The sequence below is a fragment of the Tamandua tetradactyla genome, chromosome 17, assembly GCF_023851605.1.
Source record: "Tamandua tetradactyla isolate mTamTet1 chromosome 17, mTamTet1.pri, whole genome shotgun sequence".
In the NCBI taxonomy this organism is placed as follows: Eukaryota; Metazoa; Chordata; class Mammalia; order Pilosa; family Myrmecophagidae; genus Tamandua; species Tamandua tetradactyla.
The window spans coordinates 1,484,589-1,509,119 of NC_135343.1; the positions used below are offsets into that span (position 1 = coordinate 1,484,589).

Sequence of the window (24,531 nt, forward strand, 5' to 3'; positions counted from 1 at the left end):
AGTCACGGCATGCGCCGACGGGAGTCCCCCGACACTCACAGCCCCGCCCGCCGAGGCCCGGCCAGTGCGCGCGCGGCAGGGGAGCCCTGGGCGCCGTGGAGGCCCCGTGCGCGCGGCAGGGGAGCCCTGGGAGCGCGGAGGGAGGCCCTGGGCGCGCGGAGGCCCGTGCGCGCGGCAGGGGAGCCCTGGGAGCGCGGACCTGCCCGGCCGCCGGCCCTCACCGCGCCCTCCGCAGCAGGCGCAGCACGTAGCGCAGCAGCCGCAGCAGGGCCGCGCGGGGCTGGTCTTGGGCTGCGTGGTGATGATTCCAGAACACCTGAAACGACAAGGGGAGAGCCTTAGTCCGGAGCGCTAAGACGGAGGAGCCAGTCCCACAACAGAAGCACGAAGGCGCCGCCTGCGCGGCCACTGCATCCCAAGCCCCAACCCTCTGCCGGTCACTTCCTCCGCAAGGCAGAGAGATCACAAAAGGCAGTGGGGACCCGCGGGATTGAACCTCCTTCTTAGGAAAAAAGAGCAATCGAAAGAAGGCTTGGAAAGCCTGGTCTCAGTTTCCCTGAGAGCCACGCTCTGTCCTCAGGGGCCCTGCCGGATCACCTTGTGCCGAAACGCATCAGCTCTCCAGGAACACCCGCCCCCCCCCAAGCCTCCCCAGGTGTCCGGACACTGGGAGGCCTCAGATGCCCATGGCAGTCCAGACACGGTGAGGTACAGACACCAGGGGCTCGTGGGACCTCCCCCAGACACCTGTGCCCACGTGGGCGTCCACCACCTACGGCCAGGATGAGAGAGACCTCCAGGGGACAATTAAAAACAGGCTGCCCCCTGCCACCGCACCCTCTTTCCCTAAGTGCACCTATCAGGCTGAGCAACCTGGGAAAACACATTCCAAGGCCCTGGGTCCCCTGGCAGGGGCCAGTGCCAGTTGTGCACTGAGGGCAGCAGGGGCAGCGGGGACAGCCAGGGGGACGGCGGGGGGACAGCAGCGGGACACACACCCCACGTAACAAGCCTCACCCGGTTTCCTGTCCGAGTCTGAAATCAGCACTGACCGCTCCCACCTGCTGCCTGCCTGTCTGTCCTCTTTCTCAACCTGCAGCTGCCATTTGGCGGTGGGACCGTCCCCTCCAAACCAGGGCAGTGGACACAGCACAGCTGGCGCTCCCCTAACCATTACACGGGCTCTTGACACGCATGAACACGAGGGGTGTGGTGAGGCTGGGCAGTCCCCTTTCCTCCCACGACAGGGCGTGGGGGACACCAGCCTGCAGCGGCTCTCTCTGGACACCACCTGCGACACATCTTAAGCGCTGGCTCGCTGTGCTCGGACTTAACTCCCAACTACTGTGCTCCAGCGACGTGAGGACAGCGCGGGGGAGGCGGCGTCTGCTCTGGATGAAAGCTGGCAGGTCGGGAGGGGTGGGTCAGAGGAAGACCTCGACCCAGTCCTGAAGACGTAGTGTGCCGTGACATGGGGGTTTCACGGCGGGCTTCTCAGGTCAATGCCATTGCACCCCCCACCCCTCACAGCCAGAAATCGTATGTCCACAGGACCTCAAGGAGCCCAGCATCCCCTGGGCAGGCCCTGACCACTCACAACGGCACCCACAGCTCTGGGTGGCAGCTGTGCCATCACCACGGCAGCATCTGCAAGGATGAGCTTCCCGGGTGGCACAGTCCTGTGCTCACATCACGCAAAGAGCACAGTGGGTACTCAGAGGCAGGGGCACCCTGATTCCCTAGTTCCCTTTTAAAAGATAAAATGCACAACGAGATTGGGGCACTAAAGGGTGACCAGTCCTTGGCACAGGGACCTGGGCTGTGACCAGAAGACAGCTGCAGGCACCTGCACATGTGGACAGTGGTCTGCATGGACGGCCTGGGCACGGCTGGCCCAGCGGCCTGGGCCGGGGAACAGCTGCCGCTGCAGACACCGTCCTGACCCCTGCGGCTGGGCACATGGGCGCAACCTACGGGGCAGCAGCGGGGTGGGTGGCCGGGGAAAGCCCACTGCCCAGTGGGCAGCTGGCTCAAGCCTCCAACCAAAGGGGCAGCCCCCTGGCTGCATCCAGACATGGAGCGGCAGCCACGACTCAGCTCCAAATCAGGGCTCCGTTCCTGGGTGGGCTAAGGAGCTGGAGGCGCTCACCTCTGCAACGCAGCGCCCTTCACCTGGGAACCTCAAAGCAACACGGCGGAGTTCGCCAAGGGGGTACGCGTGCGCAAGGTCTAAGGAAAAAGACACAGGTGGGTCCTGGCTAGAGCATGGTCCAGGGCGGCACCCCACCAGGCCTGAAGCTGGCCACCTCCCGGCTATGGGGGGTCACACAGTGACTACCCGGAGGGGCCCCACAGTGCATGCTGTCCCTGGGGGCCGGCCCCCAACATGATGCACCAAGGGTTCCCTTTGCTCGCGCTCACGGTCCCCCAAGACCAAGCCCGTCCTGCGGGGTAACCCAGCTCTCCCGTGCCTGGACACTGGGCCATGGCCTCCTCCAGGACCCAACTCCCAGCCGTCCACCCACACCGCACAGCAGGCCAGCACTCCCCGAGGAGTCCTGCAGGTGGAAGCAAGGGCAGCAAGCAAGCAAAGCGCAGGGCAGGGAGGCGGGACCCAGGGGCACAGCCCACTCCACTGTCCGGGATGGCAAGCAGTTGCAGGGATGGTTGGTGACCAGACAGGCGTTGGGAAGGCAAAAACCATACTCTAAGGCCAAAGGAGCCCAAGCACCACATGTCCTCTGGCTCTACCCAGGGAAGCAGGCGTGAGATCAAGTGGGCTTGGTCCCCAGTTGCCCAGATGCCTGTACAGTGGCACCCGACTCCGGGAAGCTGATCCCCAGGTATGTGCTACCTGCTTCCCAGCACCCCAGGGGCTGGGCTGCTCTCACCTGCACCCCAGCTCCTCTGAGATGCAGATAGGCCCATGTGCCCTGTGAGAGGCCGTGCACGCCCCCTGCCACACTGAGCCTGCAAGCTAAGAAGCAGGAGCCACGGCGGAGGGCACAGCTCCTGCGCGGGTGCAGGTCGAGAGCAGCCTGCAGCCACCCCACACTCCACCATCACTGAGACCTGGGAGCTGGGACTGGAGCAGGGCATGCAGCAGCCTGGAGGTGGGGCACAAGCCGGCCAGGCCACACACACCAGCACCCGGCGTCTGTCAGACACACAGACATCCAGGCACAGGAGGACAGGAGGGTGAGGGGAGGGATGGGGAGAGGTGGGGGGAGGGACAGGTGGACACTGGAGGTGGAGGTAGAGGTAGAGGTGGGGGCAGGTGGGGGTGGGACACAGCCCAGGTGAGAGTGCTGGACAGAGTGGAGGTGGTCACTGGCTACCTCCCTCCCAGCACACCTGGGTAAAGGCCGAGGTGCCAGGAGCCAGGCGGGAGAGGCAGGGAGGGCAGGGAGGACGGCCCCCCGCTCAGCTGCACTTTTGAAGGGGGCACCACCTCGTGAGCTGAGTGGACGGCAATGCGCCCTGTGAGGGACCTTCAGCCCTGAGGTGAGGGGTGTACCTGAGCCCAGTGCGTGTCCTAAGGGGCTGAGCCCTGGGCTCAGGGGATGGGAGTGGGGCGCGTCCTGAGAGCTGGGGCGGCCGTAATCCAGGGGTACAGGGTGGTGGGGAGGGTCAGGACCACCGCTGCCCACCTGCCTGCAGCCCACTGACCCAAATGGTCCACAGAGTGTCAACAGAGTGAGACGTCAAAGGGAGGGGCCAGCAGGTGGAGGGGCACAGGGGGAGACCCCAGGGAGACGCGGTCTCCATCCACCTTGAGTCTGAGAGCCGCTGTCCACAGCAGCTTGGCTCCAGCTCAGATCCACACCCACCACCTCCCGGGGCTGTGGGAACCCTGCCCCAAGGGCAGGTGCTCTCTCCTCCAAGGTGGGTGGGTGCACTGCGGTCTGAGGCTGAGCAGCCCCCACACCCACAGCGCACCACGACTGCCTACGACCAGCACACGGGTCCCACCAACTTCCTCAGCGGCTCAGCCTCTGCCCACCGCTGTGCATGAAGACCTCGCCTCCGGGAAGGCTTCTGGAGGGAAAGACTGTCGGCTCGATCGAACGTCCACTGGGACTGCTTCTCAGGGATAACGTCACATGGCTGTACGCAGGGGGTCTCTGGAGACCCCAGCCCCAGGGCCCTGCACCGGCCGCCATGGAGGGCCTGCCCTCTACCAGGCCAGAGGCCAGCGGTCATCTCCAGGTTAATGCCCCACATGGACCCCAAGTGAGACTCAGGTCCAGAGCAGGAACCTGGGGAAATGCGGCTGCGACGGAGCTTGGCCGAGACCAGCCACTCTGTCCAGCGGGAGGCAGCTGAGCCCGGCCTCTTGGACCTGTGCGCGTCCTCCTCCAGAGACTCAGCCCCAGTCCAGCCCCGCAGGTGCCATGCAGGCCCCTCTGGGGGACCAGGTCTGCTGCAACGGCCCCTGCCCCACAGCCAGGCCAGCGCCCAGGAGCCGGGACTCACCCGCTGCTCGGTCAGTGGGGACAGAGGCACCAGCATGACCCCTCAATGCTCCAAGGACCAACGGGGGACATTTCAACCACCGAGACAGTGGGCAGGACAGACCACAGGGTGGTGACATCTGCCTCGTCTAAGGCTCATGTTCCCCTTTTAATTAGCTAATTCTTATTAGAGAAGCTGTGGGCTTAGTCTTAGCGTGCCCTCACGGGACAACAAAGCAACGGGATGCCTATGGGTTTGCTGGTGGAGCGAGTGCACGCCCAGCTGGGCCCTCGTCCCCGTACCCTGCGCTCCCCGGAGACCACAGCGCTGGCCTCGGCGAGTCACGGAAAGCCACAGCCTACGGCCACCGCGCTGCTTGGAACCACATGACGCCTTGCCCCTCCCCACGACGGGTGCCTGCACGCCTTGCAGTGTGGGAGCTGGGTGGCCCGAGGCAGGAGTGGGAGCATCTCAAACCAAAACACAAACTGCCTCCTCCAGCTCGAGAACAGCGTCTGCTAAAACAGAACCGTGCCGGAGGTAAACACACCAGTTGACATAAGTGACTAATAACTGCTTGTGTTATGAAAGCTGTCGGTCCACAAACGCAGAGTAGAATACATAGCGTGGGGCAGCGCGTTACTTCATGAGCTGGGTCTGGTTATAACTGAATGTTTAGTCTCCAAAACCTCATTATTCTTTTCATAGAAAGAGACAGCAGCTGATTAAACTCCAACACTTAACAATAAAGGTCTCAGAACAGTGCTTGTCTGAGAACACATCTCCAGGTTTGCATTTGGTTTACAACATACAAAACCAGCTCCAGTGACCTCTGCCTTGGAGGAGAACGGCTGTGACTCATTAAAACGAGCCATACAGCCCCGGGAGGTCATTTATCTGGAAGAAGCACACCTGGAGACTTCAGGGCACACGCAGTACCCGATAATGCTGATGCACTGATGCTTGGCCAGAGGCTTGCCCACCCAGACTGATCTGCAAGCCGCTGGTGCCTCCCCACGGCTGGGCGGGGTCAGTGCACACACTGGTCACCGTGCAGCTCAACCAGCTCCGCCCGGCACACGCGCTGGGCAGGACGAGGCAGCAAGCGGCACAACAAAAGGTGTGCAAATAACAGGCTCCTTCACTTCTTGTCCCTCCCAGAGTGTCCCCCACTTTGCAGCCAGGACATTCAAAAAAGCCCCGCAGGCGACAGGACGCATCCAATCACCCACACGCGTGAGCTCCCCTCCCCCCACCCAGCACAGCGCAGCCCAGCTCGTGGTGCAAGCAGACCCCTCCCCCAGGGTCAGGCCGCTGCCCAACACGGCCTCCTGGGGACAACGGAGACCCCAGGCTGCGCTCTTCGTGGACAGAACGCACCGTTCCCGCTAACGCCGTGGCCGCCCACCCTTCAGGGACCCTCCCTCCTCGGGTCTGGGTGTGTCCCACAGGAAGGCAGGACCGGGGCGCTGTCACAGGCCCAGGATGTGGTTCCGGGCACATCGGACAGGTTCGGGAGAAAAACATTCCGGAGGGGCTAAAATCAAGGGACACAGCCCCCACCCCCACCCCCCGCGGACAGAGCAGGCCCCGTGAATCCAGGCCGATGAAGTAGACGCGGGGCAGGGGGCCACAGCCCTTCCTTCCAAGCTCCACACTTACTCCTGGGAATAATCCTCGGTGGGTGCCCGTGACGAGGCGGCCAGGACCCAGGGCCCTCCGCAGCCCCCTGCCCACAGCGGAGGGCGGGGGTGGTGGCAAAATGCCATGTCCAGCACAGCAGCACCAGCCCCGGGGGCACCAAGGACTGCTGCAGCTTTTCAGAGATGTCCAGGACAGACCACATGGAGGCCAGGCCCACAGAGAGAAGAGGGCCAGTCTGGATGCGACACCAGACCACAGGGAAAACGTGGGGTTTGGGCTAAAAAGGACGTTAACAGAGCACTGGTGCAATCCGACATGGCCCATGGACGAGGTGGCAACATTAACCAGCAGCTCCCCAACTCTGACCCCGCCCTGGGGCGTCCTGGGAAAACCCTCCCAGCCTCGAGCACTGAAGGGCAAAGGGGGACCAGGTCTGCGACTCGCTCTCAAACAGCCCAGAACCTAAACTGCACAGGCACAGAGCAGCCAGAGAAATGGGGCAAAACGCTGACATGGGGCCTGGCTGACAGACGGAGACTTCTGCCAGGTCTGCCGCTCTTCCAGAACCTGAAACCGTTTCCAGTGTGAAGCTGCACAGCACACGCGGGCCTGGGTTCGCGGGTCTCCCGCTGCCTGAGGGTCCCAGGGCAGCCACTGGAGTCCAAGGGCAAAGGGAACGTCCCCGGGCCTCGCACCTACCTCCCCGCCAGGGGCCCGGTCACCGCCGCTCCGCCTGGCACTTCCCCAGCGCCCTCAAGCAGACTCAACACGTTGCAGCCACACGACACCTCTTTGACTTCCCTAACTGGAAAGATGGTTGGCCTCCGCAGGGCTCCGGGCAACCACGCGTGGACACTGCAGACGGTGAGCAGACAGACTGACCTTCCTACACTGGCTCTGCAGTAAGGCCGCTCGGACACATGCTCCTCCCGAAGCGCAGGCCCCGGGGTGGGGGCAGCAGGTCGGGCCCCAACGTCGCCCACACTGCCCCCGTGCCCGCAGATCTCTGCCCTGCCCTCCAGGGCGGCGGTCAGCTCTACGACGCCTGCACGCGGCGGCGCGGCTGTGCGGGCCGCTGTCACCACGTGGCCTGGCTGGGGCGGGGTGAGGCCTATACAGGACACGGGCCGCAGTTTCAGAATCACCGGGGGAAGGGCCGGCTCTCCCCACACCTCCCCCGTCCCAGCTGCCCAGGGGCCCGTGGACCTTCCACCATCAGTGACCACATCTCCGCAGGGGCTCAATGTTTGAGAGACGCAAAACGAGGCGCACGGTTACAAATACTGGAGCGAGTCGACCTTAAATTCATTCTACCCAAGTCAACGTGATACCACGTCTCTTTGGAAAAGAACCACAAACGCCCCTCCTCAGCGTGCAGCTTAACACAGCGGTACGTCACGACGGGAGGGGCAGAAAGGCCAGGGCTCCAGCCTCAGCGGAGAGGTGCAGGGACGGCCGCGCTGTGTGTGCGTGTGCACTTGGCTGTCCCCGCCAGGGGAGGGAAGCGTGTCAGCATGTCACCGTCTACACCAGGAGAGGGGAGCACGTCATTGTCCACACCAGGGGAGGGAAGTGCATGGCCATCCACACCAGGAGCAGGTGTGCATCCACGGGGCGGCCGTCCACACCGGGGGTGGGTGTGCATCCATGGCACAGCCGTATACACTGGTAGCACTTGTCCGCACCCAGGCCTGGGCCGTGTCTGGCACCCAGAGCTGCGTCCACCCGTGTACCTGGGCCACACCGCTTGCGCCTCCAGCCCTGCAGCCTCAGGCTCGGTCCAGCCCCTGAGGAGGGCTGGGTGGGCCCATCTCAGGCCTGGACTTTGGACACAGGTGGTCCCTGCAGGCGGGCACCTCCGCCTCGTCTCGGACAGCCCCTCCAAGGGGGAGAGAGCAGGTCCTGCGTGGCGCCGTTCACTCTGTGCCGGTCAGGAATGGCCGTCGTGCTGGAACCTGGGTACCTTTCACCCCACTGAGGCAGAGCCCCACCTCTACTGCCCGTGAGCCTGGGCCTCCTCCGCGACTTGGGGAGAGCCTCGCCCGGGCGGAGGGATGGGGGGGTCACAGCACCAGCCCACCTCAGCCCCAACTTCAGTTCCGCACCCCACCAAGCCGGCGCCAGGACGCCAGGTGTGCTGCCAGTTAAAGACAGCGAAGCCCCCGCCAAGCGCCATGCATCTCGGGGAAGGGCTGGCTCGTCCGAGCAGCACACACCCATCGCGTCCACTCACCCAGGGCCTGGCGAGGACCCCGAGAGCCCCCACGGTCCCGCCTCCCGTACAGAGACAGCTGCAGCCTGGCAAAGGGAAAGGAAAGACCCCCTAGAGGAAAACTGCCCTGGGCACCGAGGCGCAGCCCAGGGACATGGTTCAAAGCAGGTAACCGGCGAGACCCATTCACTAAGCAACGGTGAAAAAAGAAACCAACACGCAAAAGGACACACAGAAACCGGGGTGTCATGAGCACAACGTTCATCCAGAAAAAAAGGATTTAGAAAAGTATGAAAGAGGTACGCCCTGAAATGAGAACATCAGAGAGAGAGCCAGAGAAGCCACAAAAAAGGGACGATACCAACAATTAAAATTAGACGTCGTGTCTTCCTTTGGATAAATTACACAAAGTTGTTTGAAAAAATGCTAACAAGCCAAACAGATGACCCTCGCCCATCTGCAGGGGGCCACACAGGCCCTAAACCCAGAGGCGCCTAAAGAGCTTACGAGGCCCCGGTGCAAACGGGCCCGAGCACTCACTGCCGGCCGGGAGACACACACGGCCAGACTCCGCGTGCAGGACAGGCTGAGGGCCACAGGGCCAAATAATCGAGAACACATGTTGAAAGCGAGCTGGTGGCCGGCTGCCTGCACCCCGAGTCACGGGTCTCAGCTGGCAGCCGCCCCCCGACTCACAGACCTTCCCCTGTGTGCAGGTGCCGTCCCCTCCCACTAAGGAGGGAAATTTTAAAATTGAACTTAGACCGAGACTGCCTAACGGCAGCGCAGAAACACATATGGAGTGAAAACGATGCTGATATCTGTGGGAACATTTCCACGCACGTAACAATCCCTTTTTAAGACTGACGTTTTAAGGTCTGACCCTCTCCAAAATTCCTCTGCCATCTCATGTGGTATTTCATTTAGTTACAACCATTTAAATTCCACCATAAAACACCAGGAACGTGGGAAAGGAGGAGGGGGAGGGTCGCCCGTAGGTGCCGCCTCTCACTTCCAAATAGGCCTGCGTCACCGCCCCCCACCCGCCATCTGCTCCCACTGCTAAGGTGGGTGGGGAGGGAGGGTGGGGAGAAAAGGGGCAAAGAAAACACATTACCCTCCGTGGGTAACAAGCATTAAACTCGTCCCCAATACGCCGCAACTCCTGTGCAATCCATATCTCCGGGCGCATATCTGCAGGTACAGCCCGAGACTGCCTCCGGGAAGCTGCAGCAAAACAGAAGAGAAGTCACATTGTTTCCATGGAGCATTTACAGTGTTCCGCAGCTAAGCTCCAGAAGCCCCCTCTGCTCGCCCCCGACTTCCTGACTGCTCGCCTGACTCAAGACCCAGCGGCACGGGGGCAGGCTGCCTAACTGCGGAGAGGACAAGGGACACGAGCGAGTCTGCCCTGAAAAACTGGAGATTAGGAACTGCAAACTTGAAAAATATCCCAACCAATTAATAACACATTGTCATTTCAAGAAGACAAATGGACACCCATAAAATTAGTACGCTAAACATTAGCAAACAAATACACATGAAACAGATTAGAAATATAAATACAGGCTGTCAGTGAATTAACCAGTTCGGTCTTCACACCAGGCGAAATTCCTAGGAGAATCTCAAACCACACAGGAGTATCAGAAGAAATGGCTGTCCTAGTCCACGCAAAAAATGAAGACCGAGAGCGGGGACAGGCCCCGGGAGGGGAGGGCATAGCTGGCCTCGTGGCGCCACGCGCGGCTCAGGAAAAGAACTCCGCAGGTGTGTCTCCCCACAGCGGAGCCGGCAGAGGTGGACGCGCGTCCACACACCCATGGCAGGGAAGGTTCCAGTGGGAGCACCGGGCGTTTCTGAAAGGGAGAGAGGGGGCGCGCCCTTCCTCAAGTTGACGCAGACACGACAGGCAGCACGTGCACCTGCTTGTGAAGCCACCAAAAGCCCGAACCCCGAGTGGCCCGGGGCCCCCCACTATGGGATGCCCCCCACGGCGCGTGGGTGGGCACTGACCCGCTGCCCACGGCCGCTCGGCACATGACGGGCACCTGCCCGCAGGCTGTGCAACCTCAGCAAGTTTCCTGTTTTTTGAAAAAGGTCAACAAAACTGATGTTGGTTCACAGCTCTATGAAAACACTTTGAAAAGTGAAGGATTTGAACAGATTTTGTCAATTCTTCTCAAAACTCTCCAACCGTCGTCTCTATCCCCAGCCCCGTTCTCAGTGACTCCAACAAGGACCCCACAGACCTGTGGCTGCAAGGGGAGGGGTCACACCCTGGTGGGGGGCGTCAGCAAGGAAGCACACACAACCCCCCCCAAACCCAGACAAGGATCTGCAGGCTATGAACAAACCAGAGGGAACACCTGCTACAGAGACCACAAAGGCTGATGACGGGGACCTCTTGGGCAGAGTCGGCCGTGCACCCCAAAAACACATCCAACCGGGAAGCCGCTACTGTGGTTGTCCCTCACCACGCGGACATGTCCAGCGTCAACCTGTACAAGCCTATCCCAGTTACACGTTACATGACTAGTCAGGAAATAAGCCTCGGGGGCAGACACGATGCCAGCTGACGACGTCATCTTCACTTCCATTCTTGCGCTTTACGGCCCTTTTAGGGTTTACCGTGTCACACGTGTCAGATCACTGCAGTTGGTTTATGCTACCACAATCGCACACCTTTCCCCCAGGTTAGAGGCTGTCTAAAACGTTAACTCACCACCAGGGAAGAAGCATCTTCCCTCAGAGTGCCTGCGTGGGTGAGGCTGCCGTGCGCTCTACGTGTCTCACCTCCAGAACACGCCACGTGTTCTAGAACACGCCGCATGCCCCATGTGTCTCACCTCCCAGAACACGCCATGTCCTTCACGTGTCCCACCTCCCAGCACACACCGCTTCCTCTGTCTCACCCCCCAGAGCCTGCTGCATGCCTGTCCACTGCATGTATCACCTCCAAAGCCCTTGCACTGGCCCTCAGGCCCTCAAGGAGACACACCCGTCCTTGCACAGGTGCACAAGCAGCCAGCATGGTGTCACGGCTGTGTGGGAGCCTCCACTGCCTGCTGTCCTCACTGCACCTGGCCTTCCTGAGCAGATAAGCTGCTCACAATCTGAGTCAGAATGAAGGAAAAAGCTAATCATCAAAAGAAAGTTGTAAAACATAGGTTTGGGGTCTTTCAAAGATGGAGTCAGGTGAAAACTGCATGCCAGCTGAGCAGATGTTGAATGCATCAAGGTAACTGCTAATTCACCCAACAAATATGAATGCCCACAGGTCAGCTACTGTTCTCTGCGTGTGGAAACAGCAACAAAAGACACTCAGCTTCCCGGAGGCTAAAACAATGCCAACCCAATCAGCTGGCTGCTGGTTTCAGCAGCTGGACGAAAGGCTTCCTCCTGATGGCATCTCTTAGAAGCCAGCAAGCTGTGGGTTTTTTCTGCAGCTGTGCACATAGCAGCATCTTCTCCGTTCCCTTCTGGGCTCCGCTGACTTCTAGCTGCTCCCTGTGGCTTCTTCTGTGCCCAGTTTCCTTAGCTGAAAAGGACTTCAGCTGTCCTCTCGTCTGGGACCTCAACTAACACATCTGCAAACAGTTTACAAATGGGCTCACAGTGGCCTGCGGGAATCTGTGCCTGCTTTCTGTGGGGCGCCCAATCCGATCCCAAACAGACCCAGGCCTGTTCTCGCACGGGTTCCAACTCCTGTGCACTAAATGTCTGGTTTCAACGAAATGCTACGTTTCTTCTGGACACTCACAAGCACACCTTCACATCTTAGGACACAAGGCAGAACTCGACCTGGTCACGCCCACACAGACGCAGCCACCGCAGCGGGCTCGGCCTCCTGTCTGCACGGCGCTGGGGCGGCGCTGCCACGGCACTGGGGTGGCGCTGCCACAGGACAGGCGGCACTGCCACGGCACTGGGGCGGCGCTGCCACGGGACGGGCGGCACTGCCACGGCACGGGCGGCAGCCAGAAGCACCATGAAAGGAGCATTGTGTGTCACACATCGGTTTATCAAGCTGAGCATCCAACAAACGTGTCAACCTCGCCAGAACCTTCGTAAGAAGGAAATATGGAGCCTGGGAGGCCGAATGCAGGGTGTCCAATGTGTTCCTTGGTGGGAAGGAGACAGAGAGCCTAAGAAGATCTCGGCCTGCTGGTTCTACAGAAAGAGACGTTTGGTTGCTGTTCGCTTAAATGAGTGCAGCGAGAGCCTGGAGGAGGCCCAGGAGGCGGGACCGTGCGCTCCCTAACCGATTCCAGCGTGGACAGCCTGCAGACCATGCCTGAGGAACACTCGCAGAAGGCAAGGAACCACACAGGAGATGCGCCTTCAGAGGACACGTGGGGAAAGGAACCACACAGGAGATGCGCCTTCAGCGGACACGTGGGGAAAGGAACCACACAGGAGATGCGCCTTCAGCGGACACGTGGGGAAAGGAACCACACAGGAGATGCGCCTTCAGAGGACACGTGGGGAAAGGAACCCACAGGAGATGCGCCTTCAGAGGACATGTGGGGAAAGGAGAGCTGTTTGAACCGACGTCCGGTACGCCGCTACTGGCAGCAGCAGGAGAGCAGTGGGTGAATCAGCTGCTGAACCTGGGGGTCCTTCTAGAAGCTGCGATGGAACAAGACGCGAAGTACAAGTCATCTCTGCACAGCAGACGGCTCGGCCCAGGCCCTAACAGAGCAACCACCAACATCCGTTTTCCCTAAAGAACAATTTCAGTTTCCTGAGCGTTAAATACAGCTCTCGATCCTTGAATCTGTAGGCCTAAGATTAATGTCAGCATCCCTTCTGTATAAAGACTTAGCAGACACTTACACAGAGCACGCGGTCGTAAAGACTGGAAAACAAAAATTCTACTATGAATATTTGAAAAAGCATCCAATCCCTACATTTTAAAATAGAGGCTAAATTTAATCTTTCAACATAAACTCCAAAGGTTACTTTTCAAACGAGAAAATACCTTCTTCTGGGGTGGGGGCCTTTCCTTAACTCTCAGTGGCTGTCATACTTGTTCTCACGGGCGGGATGGGGTTTGGGGACCAGCCTGGTCGGCCCCAGACTGGGAAGGACAGAGCCAGGGTGAAGGTTTGTGCTCCTTTATCACCAGTTCTCGTCACTGGGCCAAGCACTGCCCTCCCAGGCTATCTCCGGCGCCAAGTGGGCAGTGGGGATGGACAGAGCACCGGCCACAGGAGGGCAGACCCAGGCCGAGGTCTCCCGAAGGCGCAGCAGTCGCCGGAGGGGCTCGGGGGGCGGGAGGGGAACACACCCGCTCCAAGCTCGCCACCCGGATCCCATCTGCCCACTTGGCCAGACGACCAAAGGGTCACTTAGGGCTAACTTTCCAGCTTCAAGCACAGACGTCTGACTTCGCTCGGCGCTGTACCTAACAACCATAAATGCTGGAGTCTGTAACACAACTGAGTTTGTTTGTTTGTTTATCCCATGGGCAGGCACTGGGAATCAGACCCCGGTCTCCTACACATACATGAGTTTTTGAAACTTAAAATCTCTTACTACAAAGTAGCAAGATCAGCACTGTAACTTAAAAGGCAATTTTATATCAACAGAAAACGTGGGGGAATTCTTCAAATGATGAGATACATTTCACCCACAGAAAACGTCACTTCTTCATTTAAGAACGCATCAAAATCTTGTGGTAAAACTTGAAGAAGTGCTCTGAGGGGAAAGCCGCCCACAGCGGTGGGGGGCAGCGGGGCCGGAGTGGGGCAGCGGGGCCGGGTCCACCCAGGCCCAGACCCAGACCCTCCAGTTCCACCTTCCCCAGAAAGGAAACCGCCAATCAAAACTTCCGTAACGCGGCTGTGTCAGACACGGCACGCTTACCAAGTGTGAGAGAGCTCAGTGCTCACCAAAACTCCTAGAAATATTTGTGAAATTCAGAACATCACTGGTACTATTACGTCACGGGGATAAATGCCACAAGGTACAATTAACACATTTTTCTACCCGCACGAGGCGTGTGTTGTTCTTCAATGCCAAAAGAACTCTGAGTTTCTAAAAGATGCACGTTTAATTAACTGAATGTATGTTTTGATTCTGCTACAAAAATATTTCCCAACCCATAAGCTCATCTCAGATTCTAACAGCAAAGCAACTGAGAACATAAACACCGTGGTTAAGTGGCTGATAGTGAAATCAGGTGGGGCTTTCAGAAAGGACTTTCTAGAGCAGCACCGCCGGGAGGGAGACAAGGCACAGCCCCGGGTGGGCGGCGCAGTGTCCCCACCTCTCCTGGCAGCCTCACCCATGGACACCAGCAACCAGCCCAGACAGGCAGAGCAGCTCCTCAACCCTGAACCCTCCTGGGGTGGGGTCCGTGCCTGGGGGGAGCCGGGCAGGGCTGGGGAGGGGTCCTGTGCCTGGGGAGAGGTCCTGCACGCAAGCTCCACGGCTCTCCTGCCCTCCCTCCCACCAATTCATCACTGGAGTTTCAAGTGGCACCAGAAACCACGTTAAAATTCACAGAAACGCTTCACTCTGGACTATTTTTAGATGTTCAGTAATCTACAAACAATGAGTAGAATCAAGATTAGATTTTAACGCCATCAGCATTAAGTTCTGAATCAGCACTATTCAGCGCCGAGCTGAGAGGATTTCCCGGTTCCTGGAGATTCGGGCAACGCATGACTCGGGGGAAAGGATGCCGACTCCGAGCAGGACCCACGTGGCCAAGACAAGCAGATGTCTGGAAAGGGCCCGGGTCCCGGCTGAGGGTGGACGCCAGGACTCCCCCAGGGTACAGTGCCCTCCACCCACCGAGAGCCAGGAGGGACCAGGAAAGGCACTGCCTCCTTGCAGGCCACTAAATCCAATCCCCAAAACCGTCAAAAAGTGCTTGGAGGAAACTCAGCTCCTGAAGCAGCCACTGGGAAGCTCAGCATTCCCTGGAGAAGCACAAGTTCTGGGACGGTCACTGAACTCAACAGTCTCCGTGCTTAACTGATGAGTTCGGGTTCTCCGCTGCTTACAGGAGGAAAAAAGCCCCTGGCCGCCCTCTCGCGTTTCCACCCGCCACGAGGGAAGGAAAGCCACCACAGCAGCGCCCAGTTTTCCCCCAGCTGGGGTTTATGTTTCCTCCTGCTGGAGAATCCCCATCTCTGATGGTTCTCAGAAGTGAAACGGTGAGCCAGAAACCAACTTCACAGACACAAAACCGCATCTATTTCTCACCTACATCAATTTATTTTTTGATAAATCCTCCACCAAGTCTGCTTGAACCACTGGAGGAAAATGTAAATTATTACTGTAAGAGGGACTCTTAATTTCCCTAAGCCTACTTTTCTCCGCGACACATTTGTGACAAGCCCTGCCAGCCGCGGGAAGTCAAGGCCAGTCTAAAAGTAGCTGCTGGGGTGAAAGGCCACTGCAGTGACATCCGACGGGGATGTGCTGCCCTCCCCTGTGGCTGCGGGCTGAGAGGTCAGTGGTTTCACCACATCCAGACAGAACGATGGCAACGGCCAACACACCAGGCCACGGGAGCTGGACAGACTCCTGGAAACTTGGCGTCCGTGAGAGTTTTCCCTTTCCCCTGTTACTTACCAAGGCACCATGAGTCAACCTGGCTGCAGTCACCCAAGCTGACCCTGACACACACTGACCGGTTTACCAGACGCCAGCGGTGTGAGGTAGCGAACAAAACCCCGCGCCTTGGGCCACACTCGCTGGTCACCATGCAGCCTGTGGCCACCTGGACCCAGTCCCCAGCCGGTGGGTCCGGCCCCATGTCCTGCCCCTGCCCCTGGGAGCAGCCTTGGCCCCGGCCCCACTGTGCTGGTCGTGCAGGTAGGGGCGGCACCTGCCGTGAACCCCCTGCGGTCCCACCTGCCTGCTGGGCAGCCCCAAGGCCATCCAGAGGCCACTCAAGGACCGAACAGGGATTCTGAAGAAAACATACAAACATTCCCCAAACTACACTCAGCCCAGTGATGACACCTGGACTTGCTTTAAGACAGAGACAGACACCTTCTCCTGGCGTGGAGGCAGCTGCCTACCCAGACAATTATCTTGCCGATAATTGTCTTTTTATTCCATCAAAACTAAATTTAAAAAAAAATTATTTTTTAAAACCATTTGGGAGATCTTTCAAAACCAAATGCACAAGGCCGTACATCAGTTCACCTGGCTGCTCCTTAGAGATAACAGAAGATGTTAAGATACGGGCTTTCAAAGTTGCTCCTGGACAAACATCAGATCTTAAGAGGAGGAGAATTAAGGCAAAACATAAAAACTTCTGACTGCGGAGTCAGCGCCCTGGGAAATTCACCTCGGGCAGCAGCAAAGGGGCCACAAGTGTCTTTTCTCCTAAACTCGCCCAAAGGCCTCCAGCATGACCCTGCTTCACCCCAGTGAGAGTGAACACGAAGTGACGGGTCCACAAGGGCAAACCAGACTTCTAGAACACCAGACTAACGGCTTCTAAATTCAAACAAGCAGCCTACCAATTTTACCTGTGCAGTTACAATTCACAAGGCGACACACGAAGGAAGCACTGACCTGCAGCGCTGATGCAGCCTCCCCCAGCCTCACGCCACAAGGAGGGGCGTGGACGCGGACCACCCAGCATGCGGCAGGGGCAGGGACAGGGGCAGGGACAGGCGCAGGGGCAGATGCAGGGACAGGGGCAGATGCAGGGAGAGGCGCAGGGGCAGATGCAGGGACAGGGGCAGGGACAGGGACAGGGACAGGGACAGGCGCAGGGGCAGACGCAGACGCAGGGGCAGATGCAGGGAGAGGGGCAGGGGCAGGGACAGGGACAGGGACAGGCGCAGGGACAGGGGCAGGGGCAGGGACAGGCGCAGGGGCAGATGCAGGGACAGGGGCAGGGGCAGGGGCAGGGACAGGGACAGGGACAGGCGCAGGGACAGGGGCAGGGGCAGGGACAGGCGCAGGGGCAGATGCAGGGACAGGCACAGGGGCAGACGCAGGGACAGGGGCAGGGGCAGGGACAGGCGCAGGGGCAGATGCAGGGACAGGGGCAGGGGCAGGGACAGGCGCAGGGGCAGATGCAGGGACAGGGGCAGGGGCAGGGACAGGCGCAGGGGCAGATGCAGGGACAGGGGCAGGGGCAGGGACAGGCGCAGGGGCAGGGACAGGCGCAGGGGCAGACGCAGACGCAGGGGCAGATGCAGAGACAGGGGCAGGGACAGGGACAGGGGCAGGGACAGGGACAGAGACAGGGGCAGGGACAGGGGTGCTGCCTCCTTGGCCCCAAACACCACGTTCTAGAACCACAAAGATCTGCAGCGGCGGGCATGGGCAACGGGACAGGAACGCCAGGGAAACCGGCAGCACATCGGCACCCAGGAGGAGGCAGTGGGGGGCGGCTGGGGAAGGGGTCAGGACCCCTCGGCCGTTCGCAGCCCATCCGGCGCCGTGAGTGGGCCCCAAGGCCACGTTTCCTGAGCGGACGCGCCCCGCACAGCATCTTCCCTGGTGAGGAAGGAAAAGCGGAAGCCAAAACCACCCGAGACCCCCAGGCCCCAGCTGGAGGAGGTGGGGGTCCTGAAGGCCTCTCTCCACGCAGGCTCACAGCCCTCCTCCCGCCGAGACCCCCAGGCCCCGCGCTGCTGTGGTAAGCCGGGAAAACGGCGACGCGGGCCGGCTGTCCCTGACCTCGAAACCCACGGCCCAGCGGCGCAGCCCCAACGGGGTGGCACCACGCCAGCCCCTGCGAGCTCAGCCGCCACACCTGGGCAGCGGCCGGGAGGACGCCCTGCACGGGGCTGTGGGAGCAGCCGGCTCGCCCTTTGCACGCCAGCATTCACAGCACACTGCAGGCAAGGGGGGCGGGGAAAGCAGGGGCGGGCACGGCACCCACCAGGCTCTCCTCACAGGGAGAAAAACAGTTCCTGAGCCACAGGTCAGGCCCAGGGTGAGGAACAGAACGGACGGCCAGGGATGCGCGCCGCACTGCTCGCTCAACCTCAGATCAACCAACATCCATCTACTCTCCTGCTGGGCAGCTGTCTTTGAGTGGTTCTGACAAGTTAAGGAGAATTTATGCACAGAAGTAAAACTGAGACGTCGATCCCCATGGAGAGTAGCACTGTATGAGCACAGACCCCACCTCCAGAACACTCTGCACCACTAAGGACTAATTCAGGGGCTGGAAGACAAAGCAGACGAAGCAGTGACCCCTCCACACGGCGCCCGCAGCCCCGGCCGCCCATTCCCCTACCCGCGCGAGCGGGAGAGGGAAGCACGCTCCTTCCGGAGAAAATCTCACACTACTCACGTCTCCTCTACAGTGCTTCCAAACCCGTTTCAGTTCAGTGCTCACACATAGGCACCTTCCACCCGAAATGGTGGTTTTATTTAAAAATCGGGGCTGCAAAACCACCTTCCCTCAAAGGAAAGGGCAGCACAGCCCGAACCGAACCAGTGCCCGTGGGCCGCAGCCGGCGCCCTGCCAACACCTGGACTCAAGCCAACGCCAGTCCCAAGGGGCGAAGCCCGGGATGCTGGGGCAGGTGAGACCCTCCACCCACCCCACCACGGGACCACCTGGCTGCAGCCCTGCGGGGGCTTCCGTCCACCAAGGCCGCTGCCATGCCACAGCCCAGGGCTCGGGACCCGGGGTCCGCTCGGGCAGAGAAGGCAGAGATCACATCGCAGTGAGTCCGGGCTTCCTGCACGGCACCAGGGGGCCGACCCCTTCCAGCAAACGCCGAGCCCCCGGGCGTCGGTGCCCGCACACAGATCCCCCACCCGCCCGCCGGCCCCAAGCGCAGCCGGCACACACTGCTGCGAGGAGTCAGCGTCCACAGGGAGGAGCGCAAGCCGTCCTGAGAAGTGAAAACCCAAATGACACAATGACCGCTATGTCCACGTGACCTTCTCACCAAAGGAGTTCAACTTCCTCAGGACAAAGGTGGGGTGAGTCCTCTATGCTTCCCAGGCCATGGGCATTTCTAACGTCCAAGGAGCAGACGTCACGAGCGTTTCAAACCAGGAAAAAGCCCGGCCCGTTCTGTCTCAAGGCCTTTTGCTCTCCTGAGCAAGCAGCCAGCTCCAGGCACCGCGGCTTGCGGGGTCCTGACGTCCAGGGGCCGAGCACAACGCAGGCTCCGGCTCTGTCTGGAGAGGGCTTCCTCTCCCCGCGCCCGTGCACTCTGGGACCCAGGGGGCTGGGATCACAGCAGCATTTCCAGACAACCTCGCTTCCCTGTCTCCTGCAGCCACTTCTTCCTGGGGAAAGTGGCAGGAACGTTTTATCACCCCTCCACGGTGGCTGTGTGTTCTAGTTTGCTAGCTGTGGAAATGAGATATACCAGTAACGGAATGGCTTTTAAAAACGGGAATTTAATAAGTTGACAGTCTACAGTTCCAAGGCTGAGAAAATGTCACAGTGAAAACAAGTCTATAGAAATGTCCAATCTAAGGCATCCAGGGAAAGATACCTTGGTTCAAGAAGGCCGATGAAGTTCAGGGTTTCTCTCTCAAGTGGAAGGGCACATGGCAAACACAGTCAGGGTTCCTCTCTCAGCAGCATTCTCAGCTCTCTCTGAACCTCCTTCATTCTCCAAAATGTTTCCTCTTTTATAGGACTCCAGAAACTAATCAAGACCCACCCAAATGGGTAGAGACATGTCGTCACCTAATCCAGTTTAACAACCACTCGACTAAATCACATCATCCAGGGAGATGATCTAATTACAGTTTCAAACATTCAATACTGAATAGGGATTAGAAGAAATGGCTGCCTTTACAAAATGGGATTAGGACTAAAACATGGGTTTTCTAGGGGACACACATCATTTCAAACCAGCACATTCCACCCTAAAAAAGACAAGTTTTCTCCATATGCAAAATACATTAATCTCACAACAATATCAGAAATACTTAAACCATTTCAGTAGCAACACAAATGAACTACAAACTTAGAAACATACAAACTCCTATCAAAGTTAGCATGGTCTGTTTTAAGGCAAGGTTCTCCTCTGGCTCTGGACCTATAAAAACCCAAAACAAGTTATTTGCTGCCAACATACAAAGGAGGAGCATTCATAGGACATATATACCCATTTCCACAGGGAGGAAGGAACACAGGGGTCACCGGACCCGTACAGTTTTGAAAACCCGCAGGGCAAAGTCCATTAAATTTCAAAGTCTGAGAATCATTTATCCTCGGCGCTTCTGAAAGCAGCAGTCCCACCCTTTCCAAGGGCCTACACAGAGGCCTGCCTCTCTCCAAATGCACCCTTGGGGGATATTGGGGAGACCACCTTTCTCTCGGCTCCACCCTCTCCAAGCATCGGGGCTGCACCTGGGCTCTGCCATCTCCGGGGCACATGCTCAACCCCTCCATGTGGTGGCAGCCAGGCTCTCCCCAAACCCCAAGGAATGTGCTTCACCCTCTCCAAGCATTGGGGCTGCACCCAGGCTCTCTGCCATCTCTGGGGCACATGCTCAACCCCACCATGTGTTGGCAGCCAGGCTCTCCCCAAACCCCAAGGAATGTGCTTCACCCTCTCCAAGGTCTGAGGCGGCATGACTCTTCCACTGCAACGAGGTGGAAGGCCCACCCTCTGCCTTCGGGGCAAACTCACCCTTTCCACAGGCTTGGGTGGGTCCGCTCTCCTGGCCCGAGGCATCTTGACTTCAGACCTCAGCTTCCACGGTTTTGCCTCTGAAGTTATTTTTCCTCCAATGTGTCCCTTCTCTGAACCCCTCTGTCCAGACTGGCAGCAGCTCTGTTTATACAGGTCCCACAGCACTCTCGTAGGCTTTCTATGCAGTAGCCTTGGATCATGCCCACCAGACATAAGGAGTTTCCACAAATCCTTCCTGGATAACTCCATGTCCAGTCCTGGCTTTCTCTGAAATGGCTGAGTGGTTCCACATTTGGCCAAGACCTCACATGAGCACTATTCTCTGGGGTCTCCCTTCCTGGAGGCCCAAAATTTTCCAGAACTTCAATTTCTAGTTTCTTTGTACCCAAGAGTTCAGTTCTCAGCTTATCTCTTTCCTGTCGCATTTCACTATAAGCTGCGAGGAGAAAACAGGCCACACCCTCAAGATTTAATTTGGAGATCTCTTCTGCTAAATATCCAAGTTCATGGCTTTGAAATCAGCCTTCCAGACAAAGCCACTAGTCAATTTTGCCAGATCATCTGCCATTTTCAAACAAGGCCCACCTTCCTTCCAGTGTATAATAACATACGCCTCATTTCTGCCTAAGGCTGTTATCAGAAATGTCTTTAGAGTCCACATTTCTGCCAATGATTTCTTCAAAGCATTCTAGGCCTTCTCTATCAAGCTTTTCACAACTCTTCCAGAATCATCCCCTTATCCATTTAAAAAGCAGCTCCAACATGTTTGGTATTTGCAAAATGCAGCAGCAGCACCCCACTCCCAGTACCAAAATCAGTTCTAGTTTGCTAGCTGCCAGAATGCAATATACCAGAAACAGAACAGCTTTTAAAAAGGGGAATTTAATAGGTTACTAGTTAACGATTCTACGGCCGAGAAAATGTCCCAATTAAAACAAGTCTATAGACATGCCCAATCTAAGGCATCCAGGGAAAGATACCTTGGTTCAAGAAGGCTGATGAAGTTCAGGGTTTCTTTCTCAAGTGAGAAGGGCACATGGCAAACACAGAGTTTCTCTCTCATCTGGAAAGGCACATGGTGAACACGGTCAGGGTACCTCTCTCAGCAGCATTCTCTGCTCTCTCCGAATCTCCTTCATTCTCCAAAATGTTTCCTCTTCTATAGGACTCCAGAAACTAAGCAAGACCCATCCGAATTGGTGGAGACATGTCATCACCTAATCCAGCTTAACGACCACTCTTGATTAAATCACACCTCCAGGGAGATGATCTAATTAGTCTCAAGCATGCAGCATTGAATAGGGATTAGAAGAAACGACTACCTTTACAAATGGGATTAGGATTAAAACGTTGCTTTTCTAAGGTACAGACATTTCAAACCAGCACACCATCGGCTCACGGAGAAGCGGGGGTCTCCACGGGCACGCTGTGTGCCTGTCCGCATCAAAGCCCCCATGGCCCCAGGACGAGCACATGGCCACCTTAACAGAGCAGAGGGTGATGGGCAAACAGGGCTGCAGGTGTCCAGAGGCTGCCCCGAGTCCTGCGGGGGGACAGGCCACACGGGAAGACACTGGCTTGGCTAAGGCAAGACAGCAGCCCCAGGAGCAAATGAGAGGCCTGGCTGCGCCCACCAGAGCCCTGCTCACAAAGCTCGCTCTCTTCCTCGAAACCTTTCCAGTGCGTGAAGGATGTGGCAGCTAACCCTGGAGCATGTACACAACACTGACAGTGTCCTGGGCATGTCACACATTACAGTGAAATTAAGGGAGAAATTGTAAAAATGTCACCTGTTATACTTGCTCTGATGACAAATGCTGGTTACACTTTCACAAAGAGAGAACTCACATTTGTAGCCTGAACCCCACAACACCCACTATCAACATTTCGATACATTTTCCTTCTAAAATCGTTTTGTTAGGTTAATCCACTTCTCACCAACAACACAAGGCTGCCATCAGCAACTCTGGGCCCTTCTTAAAGTTGACATGACACCGGGACCACGTCTCCACATTTCTTCTCAAATGCCACTGAGCAGACAGCTCCTTCTGAGGAGGCCAGGAACCTGAGGTCTGCCGACGGTTCTCTGATGTAGATGGTTCTCCAGCCAGTGTAGACAGTTCTCTGGCTAATATAGATGGTTCTCAGTCCAGGAACCTGAGGACCACTGATGGGGACCACTGATGGTTCTCCAGCCAGTATAAACAGTTCTCCAGCTGGTGTAGACAGTTCTCCAGCCAGTGTAGACATGCGGTGGCCACAGGCAGCTCTGGGCACTGTGTTCTCTGCAGAGTGGGGGCATGGGGCCTCTCCAGAAGGTCTGGCTATGACCGCAGCATCCCATGGCGTCCCCAGAGAAGGAAAGCCACCCTCGGCCACAGGCTCTGGCACAGGTCCCCGCAGAGGGCACCGGGGGGGGCCAATGACCAGAGGGCAGAGGAGCACAGTCATTTTGTCGCATGAGGAACATGACCCAACCGAGAGAAGATGAAGAGAATTAATTTCGGTGCAGGAGGTGGGGGCAGGAGAGGCGGGGGTCCACCCGCACAGAGCAGAGGCCCGGCCCCCACAGCATTTGCAGCTGGTCACGGAGCAAGTCGCTGGGCGTTCAACTGCCAACTACGAGTGTATGCAAACTTCTAACCTAACAGACCACATCCTAAAACACAAAACAGGTCAGACAACAGGTAATTAATCTCCTTCTTCCTGCTTCACTCACAGTCAACCACAGAGAACCATGGGACTTACCATTTTCTTTAACAAAAAGCCCCCCTAAAGCATTTAAAACCAGGCCGGAGTGACCCGTCTGCTTCCCGAAGGTGTGTGTGAAAGCAGCAGCAGATCCCTGCGGGCCCCGAGGAGTTATGAAGTAGGGATCACGGTTATCAACTGGAGAAAGCACCCTGGATGATCACTGAACCTCCTCCCAACTTCAAGTCTACTATTCCATATACAGAATAAAAAGAAGACAAGAGAAGTGGCTTCTGAGTCATACCTTTGAGTCAGAGCCCATCAATACCAATATAAAGCTCTAGTTAAAATAAGAGACTTTCCCTCTCACGTCTAAAGACTCCTGCACATGTCACAACGAACGAGCACAGGGAGACTCTGAAAGGTCTAGACAAAGTGGGCTGCAGGGGTGAAGGGCCCAGCATGAGTTCTGGGTTTTACTGCTGCCTGAGTGGATCCGGGTGGAATGCTGGAGAAGCCTCAACCCAGAATCTCCAACAGGATGGCAGAGAGAAGTCCAATCGAGCCTGCCCGCCTAGCCACAGGGACAAGGCAGCATGGGCCAGTCCTCCGCCCCCTCCCTTCCAGGTATCAGCTGGGACCAGTGAGGAGTGGGGCTCTGCGTCCTCGGTCAGAGGCAATGACGCAGCGGGATGAGTGCTGTGCCTCTGCTGGGAAAGCATCAGCAAGGCGGAGGAGGGAGCCAAACCTGCAGCTTACCCAGAGGACTCCAGTGAGCATTTAAGAGTTGAAGAACACAATAAATGAAATAACTCACTGGATGGGCTCAACAGTGAGGGGAAATGTGAGGATAAGATGAGATCAGATAGAATTGCGGGGCGGGGGGGAACCATGCACAGCGACTCAGGGACCTGTGCGGCCCTAACGCAG

At 57.9% G+C, this 24,531-nt stretch overlaps 1 protein-coding gene across 3 annotated transcripts in view; it reads right to left on the reverse strand.

The window, feature by feature from the left end:
• Positions 1-217: 217 nt before the first annotated feature.
• Positions 218-24,531, reverse strand: part of BCL2L11 (BCL2 like 11) — a 33,259-nt gene continuing 8,945 nt past the window's right edge. For all 3 annotated transcript variants that reach the window (XM_077133720.1, XM_077133721.1, XM_077133719.1), the window contains exons 3-4: positions 9,429-9,538; positions 218-316 (exon numbers count right to left, since the gene is read on the reverse strand). In XM_077133720.1, coding sequence (XP_076989835.1) covers positions 218-316; positions 9,429-9,538 — 209 coding nt within the window. The remainder of the gene's footprint in view (positions 317-9,428; positions 9,539-24,531) is intronic.